This window comes from Porites lutea, chromosome 8, assembly GCF_958299795.1.
Source record: "Porites lutea chromosome 8, jaPorLute2.1, whole genome shotgun sequence".
Classification (NCBI taxonomy): domain Eukaryota; kingdom Metazoa; phylum Cnidaria; class Anthozoa; order Scleractinia; family Poritidae; genus Porites; species Porites lutea.
This window is the reverse complement of record NC_133208.1, coordinates 20,694,474-20,704,473: the sequence shown is the minus strand read 5'-3', so window position 1 is coordinate 20,704,473 and position 10,000 is coordinate 20,694,474. Positions and strand designations below refer to the sequence as shown.

The window sequence follows — 10,000 nt, the reverse complement described above, 5'->3', positions numbered from 1 at the left end:
ATTAAGCTAAAGAAAGCGTATGGCATAGCGATTCACACACAAAATTTCAGAAAAAAGAAATTGTCAAAGAGTCTGTTGTATCACATATTACCAGGGATTTATGAAAGCTGTTCATGAAGAGCAAATAACGAAATGACAGAACCCAAAATAGTTCTTTCCTAAGGAGGTAACTAATTTTTCAGCTTAACATAGGCCTGGATACCTTTCAGTCTCTCTTTATCTGCTGGACGCACGTGCATGTTTTGACAGAGAAGCAAGCATCGTGGCACAAGTCATATCATTTACAATTCCCGCAGTTTGTCTAAGATTTACAAAGCAAAAACAAACAAAAAGGAATCTGGTCTCATAAACGAAAAAAAGAAACAGGTTAGCCCAGGCTTCAAAAAACAGTACAGTTTATCATGAAGCGTCTACATTTGGCACTGAAGCACTCACGTCCAAAAATAATAACAGCTTAAATCAAGTCGTAAAAGTGAGACTCAATTAAGTGGTACAAGATTGACTCAAACGATAATTGGTGAATGGTTTAACTGCTGAAACCGTAGAAAGGGGGCCGGGCTAACTTTTAGGGCCTGTTTACATGTAGGAGGGGGACCCCAGGTAGGCATGGTGACACACTTAGGTGGGGTAACCCGCCTGTCCATATAATCTCTCATTTTAATTTGATCACTTTTACATGATAGGTGGGGTGACCCTTCAAGGAGGGTAGCCTGGTCTGCCACACCGGGTAACCCTCTCAGCTGAGGTCAAATTTTGCCATGTCAACGTTTAAGGATGAGGTAACCCAGGCTAGTCGGGGTGGGGTTAGGGATACATCAAATTGGCGTAAAATTTACTTTTGGCGCCGCGTGGCTTCACACAATTATTAAAGGTAACAATAGAAAGCCACAACACTGAAGGCTGCAGCAAGAGCAGCAAGTGAGCGTAGACGTGGTTTGCCAGCATTTTTCTTGTTTACGTGCTTAGCGACCATTCAATAATCTTGAGAAAGTGAGCCCCAAGATGGCGGAATTGTAAGATTGCATGTAAAGGAGGGTTATTTTTTCACCCCGCCTAAGCAGGTTACCTCACCTACCTGGGGTGCCCCACCTTTATGTTAACAGGCCCTAAGTCTCAGGAACCATGAAACTGGTAATAAACGGTATACCTAACCCTGGACTAGCTGTGATACTACTTTCATCTTCAAAAACGTCAGCATAACAGCCAAAGGAGCCATTATATCGGTGTAACACGAATATTAGATTGCGGTTGTTTCATGCGTCTCGTTTGAGACTTTTTTGTGTTCGTTTTTGTCACCATCTAAATTTCAATCATGTTCAAAATGCCCCTACTAACAAAATATTTCGTAAAGCTCTTTAGAATGATATTCAGCAATAAAAACAAGGTGTGACTAGGAGCCGATTTCTAAGCTCCTGGTGTGGCAACATAGGCATAAGTGAATGCAAAGTTTTGCGGTATGTAATCTGTCAGAAATCAGTTTGAGTGGTCAAAGTTGGGGCTGATGGCTCATGACCACTCCATTATTATAAGGGATCAGGCCATAATTATTATTGACAATTGCTTTTTTGGTATTTTCGGTAATTTTCCACAACATTATTTTGTGAAACGTTGGTAACTGAATTGCTCTTGAGGAATTCATGATCGTAAGAATTCGTAACCACGGGGTATTCGCCTAATTGCATCAAACAAATTACATTCATTTTCATAAATGTGCATCATTGGTTGGCTAAAAGAGGACTTGTTCCTGTAACTTTCAGCTCTTCTGATGTTAGTTTGTTTGTAAATTGTAACACACTCGACAACCTTCCTTTTTTTGAAAGATCGTATAGACCTACCATTAACACTCTGGTGCGAGGGCTCTGAAGTGAAAGAGCTCCTTACAGGTGTCTAGGGACGCAGGGACCTCATAGAGTGCTTTTTAAATGCAAATGTTTAAAAAATTAAGAGTGTTAAAAATTCCTGGGGAGGCATGTTTTACAACCTCGTCCCTAGGGCTTAATAAAAAGGTAGAAAAAGGTAAAGCGACCATATTTTACGTCAATAACTCGTGACAGTAATAATAACTTATAAACTTGAGCTCGACGGTGCGCTCCTTTTACCCCTCTCTCTCCGTTAATGCTCCGTTTTAAGGGTATTTAAAGCTAGTCAAAGCTACACAGAAAGGAGAGAAGTTGAAATAAGGATGGGTCGACACCAGGGATCGAACTCGGGACCTCGCGCACCGAGGGCTGCGCACTAACCAACTGTGCCACCCTTGCTCCTCCTTTTCCCCCTGAGGATGACGTTGACATGTTTTAATCATTATCTCAAGGACAGGGTTACCAACGAAGCAAATTATAATGTAATCTTAGCTGCACCATATTACAAAGTGGGCGAGTTGTCAGTTACGGTTTATTAGGTCGTTTATGAGGCATGTCAAAATTTAACGATTCTGTCGTTTAGGATGTGAGACATTTTTATGTTATGGTATGACATCTTCGATAGCTGGCTTTGTGATCTGTTTAAATTGATATGTAATGATATTATCACTGGCAAGTTTTAATAGCAGTGACACTGATAGCCGCACAGTGAACATGGCCAAACTTACCTTGTGGAGACTGGGCACTAGTCAGTATTATGTACATGTAAAACTATTTTGAATAGTGTAACAACAACTAAACATTACCAAATTAAAAACTTAACAATTTGAAACAAATGTTTTTTAGCCAAATCAAACAAGAAAAGTTCTCACCACAAGGAACCCAATCTGCCATTACAGGTGAAAGTTAACCCCCCCTTTTATCTGTGATTAGGACCGTTTGTAAAGGGCACCCCCTCCAGAATTAATCGGCAGGTGCTATGGAAGCTCTGTGCCAAATTTGACACTTTTACCACGTCTGTAACGATCCGGCCTATATTTTTCACTAAGAGACCTGACTAATAGAAAGAGTAGGAAGCAACTGGAGTAAAACGTAAGAGAATCAAGTCCAGGAAAACGCTGTTTGATGCAGTGTAAAGCTGTTGCGAAAGCGATTTAATGAATAAATAGATTCTACGCGCCCTCGGCTTTCTAAACTTGACAGGCGGTTGTCACTTTTCTAATTTGCGGCACGTTTGCGGTGACAGTTTTTACGCTTTGCAGTGTCCCGGGCTTTCCGGGTTGGAAATGAAAATGTATGAGTGATCGTTGCAAGGTCTCCTTTCTCTTCCCCGCTCCCCGCGTTCGCGGCTCCTCTCGCGCGTCTACTTCTCAGGATATCCACCAAATGGAAAGCTTGCTCGCAGGCCAAATGCACTCAATATAAAAAAATTATAAAAATTTGAAATTAAAAAAACAAATTACATTCTAAAAATTTAAAATTAAAAACTAAAAATATACAATAATTCATCATATGAAAACTGTAAAAGCTATATAAGAATCGATTAAAACAACAAAGAAACAGGCAGCAGTTACGATAAATCCCAATTTCAGTCAAGCTTAAGCAATTGAATTTTGTTCTTCACTTCATTGGTGCCTGCTTTAATTCTGATGTCATTTGCTAGCTCGTTCCATTTCTCAGCGGCAAAATGTCTCCAAGATTTGAGACCGTATTTAGTCGTGTTAACTTTATAGGCAATGAAAGGATATAATCACGTCGAATATTATACTTGGATGAGCGTAAGGTGATAAGATCTCTAATTGCGGGTGGAACTTTGTCCGATATACTATTGTTTATTGTCAGCATGTCTTGGATTCTTCGAGTTTCCATGGATAGGAGTCTTATTCTTTCCAAGAGATCTTGATAAGATGCACTTTTACCTTTGAAGATGTACCTCAGAGCCGTTTCGTTGACTTTCTCGATTTTAGCGGTGTTTCTTTTTCCGCAGTGGTGCCAGACTTGGTTACAATAGTTAAAATACGGCAGTATAAACGCGCGATAAAGTGATTCCTTTGTTTTAAGTGGCAAAATGTTCTTAAATCTGTTCAGAACACTTATCTGAGCGCTTACTTTGCGACAAATACTTGAACTATGATCGCCAAGTTTTAACTCGTTATCAAGGATAACCCCCAGAAGACAAGTCTTTTCTGAGGTTTAATGTCAATATCATCTAATTTAAAGTTCAATTTGTCTTCCGTTTTGCCAAGTACCATAGCCTGATATTTATCTGGGTTAGGTTTCGTGCCATTTTGAATAAACCATGAAGTAGCATTCTCAAGATCGATGCTAAGGTTGTTTTGGACAGCACGAACATCTTTGTTGGAACAATGGATGTTTGTATCATCTACACAGTTGACAATTCTACATTGTTTAATTGCGTATGCCGGGTCATTCATGAATATGTTAAATAATTTAGGTCCTAAAATAGAACCCTGTGGGACCCCTCACATGATTTCGAGAGCAATTTGGAATAAATAAGCACCAGTAAATTTTTCAACGTTGTGGTCTTCGACAAATTTACAAATTAAGTGCTTATTTATTCCAAATTGCACGAGAAAAATCATGTGATTACTTATTAATAATATACACGAAAAACATAACTACAACAACAAATTTTGACCGCGCGCGTTTTTAGTTCATTCAACTGATTGGCTGAAACAGACAACTACCTTTGTCAAATTCAAACTTTTTCAAGGTTAACGCTTTCAAAATCATTCAGCTAAGAACTTGGATTTATATAAATATAAAATGCATATAAATTAGCTTCTCAGCAAAAATTTAGGCTGTACACGTGACCAGCCGATGCCAGGGCCTTTTCCCGCCCCACCCATTTTTTGAGGGAAAAGCCCTGGGGACGAGGTTGCTTATTAAGTTACAATTAGTTCATACATGTATATAATTTAACAATTATTGAATGAGGCTGAGTATGATGTGAACAATTGTGCAGATCGAGGACGATAATGCCATCGATTAGATATCGCCTACATCTTCATGCTAACCGCATGCTGGTTATGAAGATTTAGCCGCGGGACTGGAGACAATCAGAAACGGTGAAATATTTTGAATGAATAATAATTGAGAAGAAACGAGATTATATTTCACCAAGAGAGGATAAAGGGGACAGAGAAGGCATCCCCCATACACACCCTGTTCCATAGGTAATTCGTCTGGAGTTATTTTTAGAATCGGGATAAAGTTACCTCGCGCGCTGCGTGGATGTTTCGTGGAGGTTCCGCATGACTAAACGCCGTGCAAAACATGTCGGGCGAAAGGCAATGGAAGCGTAAAGAGATCGAGAGCATTTCTGAATATTGAAGCGAAATGAGTCGGCGCTCACCTGGGAAAAGGGAATCGATCGCTAGACTCTTTGACAACCCATGAAATCAGTTTAACTCGAAGTTGTCGTGACCTCAGTGCTTTAATAAAATGAGAAATTTCGCCGGTCTATTGAAACCAGTCGTTTGTATAATAAAGCAAGTAGGACGCCAAGTGTTATTTTTGTTGAATAATAAAAGACTAATAAAAGAATAAATGTAGGTTGAGTTTGATCGTCCGGGTGAACGTAGTCCTGAATAGGACTGTTGTTGTTGACAGTGACTGACGTTTCGACAACCTGTGCGGTAGTCATCTTCAGAGTCAAAGTGAGTTGTATCACGTCACGTCACAAAAGAATAAATATTAAACCAGAAATTGCTCTCTTCAAACTGTAAATTATAAATGATCCTGAGAGAATGTTCAGTGTGTTAAGGGATTTCCCTGCTGTACTGTTAGCTCTATACAAGAGAGGAAGGGCGATTCTTTTTTAATTTCCGTTTTTGCTGACACAGCTTTAGCAGAAATCTCTCTTTAGTCGTTTTCGTCGACAAAACAAATAGCAATATCGCTCTCCGCGTCTTCTGCAATTTTTTCTGCGTCAATTCGTGAAGAACGCGTGGCTCTGAGCGTGGGTCATCCACGTGAAACACATTAGCGCTATGTAATTGGCTGTTGTCTAACCCCCCTTGGGATCTATGGTCTTAAAAATAACTCGAGACGAATTACCTATGGAATAGGGTGTGTATGGGGGATGCCTTCTCTGTCCCCTTTATCTTCTCTCGATTTCACTTCGTTGCGCTGGTTCAGTTCTGAAACCCCAAATCATATAAGTATAGAAGCAAAGTTGAATGATCTCTGGATTGAAACTGAAACAAGCTTGTGGCGCTTTCCCATCTCAACCCCATGCTTCTATTTAAACCATTTTAGTGAGAAGGGTCTGAGGACAAATTGATTTATGTTGGTTGGACCTTTTAAGTATGTAGCACCACAGTACAATGGATTTACAACCCGCCAAGTTCATATATTTCTTATCATAGTGAAGCTTCTTTATCTCTCGTAAAAAATGGACCAAGAACCCTTTAATGATGCTCAATGTTTTTAAATTGGCTAGTGGTCATGAGGCCATTTGATCAGTTTATGGCAGCTAATATGGTCCTTGTCGTAACGTTACAGTTCCTGTTCTGTTTTCTTGCTCAAGTCGAGACTAAAAATCGTTCTCTTGTACTTTTCTATGGAGTACCGAACTCTCTAGCAGTAATTATGTTATCTCTGGTGCATTGTTTCTTGGTGTTGTGGAAACTAATTATTAGTTCGCTTTATACTGTGTTGTGGGTATTGTTTAGTTTTTTTCTCCGCAACACAAAGAAACGACCATTATCTTAAAGCTCTGAGTCAAGAGCAGTGATGTCTGTAAGAATCATAGTCCGTTAATCGCTAGACCGCTATCTTCAAATATTTCTTAACATAAGAGGTTGCAGGACAAAATCCAGATAGAACTCGAGTGAGAAGCCCAAACATTTGTTGAAGGCTGGTTTAGTCACGTAGGTACGAAATGAGTATTAGCTACCGGAAGTAACGACGATCCCTACGCCGGTATACTAGAGGTCTAGTAAATGGACATCTTCCTAATATTAGGCGAGTTGATTACCTGATGGTAGATAGCAAGTTCTGCCATCTCCGCTGAAAGGATTGTTACATGAACAACTAAAGGATCCCACTGTGTTTGTACATGACGCAAGTGAGATTTGGCAGTTGTGAGTACCGCTGGCGCACTCGTCAATATCTACAAAACGAAGAATGCCAAAATGTATTATCAAAAGGTTCCTTTATTGCTAAGAGAAAACAGAACGAGAAAAACGGAATGAATTATCTTAAGCGTGATGAAAAAAAAAAAAACAATCATGTAAGAGCTGCTCGTAAGGTGTTTCCTCATTGGTCGCAGAAACAATAGACCTTTTTACCGATACGGCGGCCATATTGAATTAATTCAATTTAAGGGGTATTATAGGATGCCCAGGGGGCATGATTCACATTTCGTTTGTATTTTCGAACGCTTTTCAGGACATTTTCTCTTGAAGTTTTCTTAGAATAAGGTTGTAATGGGAAAAAAGATCCTTGTGCCGTGTTTGGATGTAATAATGATCGCCGTTTTCTAGTTTAGTATGAGAAATGTGGTCTTTCAGTGTATATTTCTGGGGAAAAAGGCGATCATCATTATACTCCTTAAATCGAATTAATTCAATATGGCCCCCGTATCGGTAAAAACGTCTATTATAACACATCATTGTTTATCATTTCCCATTGTTTTACGGTTAGGGTATCGAACCAATTGACGTTTTGGCCTAAAAAATGATAGTAGGTTTGAACAATCACCATCGTTGCACTTATCATATAAACTGGCTGCTTGGATCCGCTTTTCTTTTTGTTTACTACATTCAGTCAATACTAAAATTAATATAAATTCCAGCCTAACCAAAACTTTAACTGTAAAAGGCGAGAAGAGCACAAAAGGCTCTTGTATTGCTGTCGTTGCTGTTCACTCAAAAAAACAAACATATGAAACAAAAAAAATTATACTCTAACGGCTCACCTGTGCATGTGAATCCATCTCCTGTGAATCCTGCTTTACATGCGCATGCGTAAGATCCAACAGTATTACTACACACCGCATTAACGTCACAGCTGTGAGAGTTGGTAGAGCACTCGTCGATGTCTGGCGGAAAAGGTGAGGAAGGCTTCTTGTTTAGTGATGCAGCAAACTCTTTATCAATAAGATCATTTACTCTCATTTTCTCTATGCGTTAATCCTGCTTAGGTACTAAAGGTAATCGATATTTTTGCCTTTTTTACATATAAACGAAGGGGAAAAAACATGAAATTACAACAGAAACTCATAAGGAGTTGATTCAACGCATTTAAAAATCAAATAGGACAATGAATCAACAAAGAAGACAGGAGAGAAAGGAGTCACAGGTCTTACGATTGATTAAAGGCTTGTCACCCAATCAGTTTCGAACCTTCAGATTAGAGTCGCTTACGGGAAGGTGTCGTTTACAAAAATCGAACATTAACAGGTCATCTCTTTGAAAAACAATTTATTGTGTGCAATTTCAAAGTTATGATATGTGTAGCTCCATCTCGACTTATGGGTCGCCTAGGAGAGGAGGTCGCACTTAGAGGATCAACTGTATCTCAAATACCATTGCAAGGTTTTCCATCTCCTGTGTACCTAGCATTACACGAGCATTTGTATGAACCCAGGGTATTCTGGCAAACGGAATTGACGTCACAGGAATGGTAACCAGTGGTACATTCATCCAAGTAAAAAAAGTAAACACACAGAGGCTTCTTGTCAAATAACATGACTTTTTTAGTTAATGAAGCTTGTTTAAAAAGAATATACAGTGGTGTAGTTGGGTAATTGAAGTACACTGGCAAGGCAAAAAAAAGAATGTTTGAAAAAAGGAACTTGCAAAAAGGGTCGTAAGCGTGCCCTGAGTTAACGTATGTTCGTTAATAATTTGCAAAGAGGTGTTTAGTAAACCGGGTTAAAAAGTAAGCGGAGGTTAGCACGACTTTTCCAGTGGTTCCAACGTACGAACGCTTTCTCGTTCTTTTGATTACGCCGATTTCAAGCCCTTGCGGCCATTTTTAGGTCAATGGATATTTTTTAATGCAAATGTATACGACTTGTTTCCCTATGTTTCTAACAATGAAACTGATTCGTGTTACCCTCTCTTCGTTTCCATGCAATCTGTCTAACCATCTGCCTAACATGCTGTAATTGTGTTTGGACTTTTTCGAATTTGGTTTTAACTCAGTAGATTCACTATCTGGAACATGAAGATTAAGATATATAGTTATAAATCTTCATAGTGCTACGCTTGGTACCTTTAAAACAAGTGTAGTTGTAACAGTTAGTACATGGCACATCATTCCAAGTGTAACCATGCTTGGCGCCAAGGGTGTGAACACAGTCTTCGTTTTTCCAGTCGTTCGGTTGCTGTGGGGCCCAGAACCTAAATTTGCTTATTTCTTTGTTTGTCCACACAAAGGAGCCCTCCACACTTCGGTCATTGAGTCCAATCCAAGATCTCTCGCCATTATGACGGTGTTGAATGAAGACATTTTCTCCTTGATTGTGAACCGTTACCAAATTGGAACTCACGGTCGAACAGTTTGATTCAGCGGTCAGCCACGAGGCGCATTCTCGACTTGTGAAGTAACAATAGCCACCGAAATAACTCCAACCTGGCTGGCAAATGTCTGTGATAAAGATATAAAACGAATGTGTAATTTAGAAATCACTACACATTTGGTCCCTTAAAGAGTGTCTTCTCCACATGCTTCCCAAGGCTTAGTAGGGAGAACGGAACAATCGAGAAGCGCGAGAATTGGAGGCAAGCAAAGCGAGCGACTGAGGACGAGGCAGCTTCACAAACATCATTCCAGCTGCATGTGCGACCGATACGTTTGGCAGGGGCAAAAGAGGAAAATAAAACTAACGACGCCAAATTACGAACATCCTGGAAACCCGTTTTTCATTTTCTTTGTTGTGTTTATCTACTGATTAAATGGGATAACCAGTAGCGAAAAAATTGAACGACTTCCAGCGAGCTGATATTTTAAATAATAGCCTCTCTCGATTAATGAAATGACCTTCGTATAAGTTATCTTTTGAAGTAGTTGTGAGCAATCGGTAAAACCCATGTTTTACTAAACAGAGGATTTCATAAACCCGTTCTTACCTGACAAGACAGTATATGATACGGAGAGCGGGTCGTACT

General features: G+C 39.5%; 1 protein-coding gene across 1 annotated transcript in view; it reads right to left on the bottom strand.

Annotated features, from left to right (window-relative positions):
- LOC140945339 (uncharacterized) overlaps positions 1-10,000 on the bottom strand; it is a 554,440-nt gene that overhangs the window by 538,968 nt on the left and 5,472 nt on the right. The window contains exons 10-14 of the mRNA XM_073394375.1: positions 9,962-10,000; positions 9,105-9,479; positions 8,414-8,536; positions 7,804-7,926; positions 6,862-6,996 (exon numbers count right to left, since the gene is read on the bottom strand). The exon at positions 9,962-10,000 is cut by the window's right edge and continues 52 nt beyond it. Coding sequence (XP_073250476.1) covers positions 6,862-6,996; positions 7,804-7,926; positions 8,414-8,536; positions 9,105-9,479; positions 9,962-10,000 — 795 coding nt within the window. The remainder of the gene's footprint in view (positions 1-6,861; positions 6,997-7,803; positions 7,927-8,413; positions 8,537-9,104; positions 9,480-9,961) is intronic.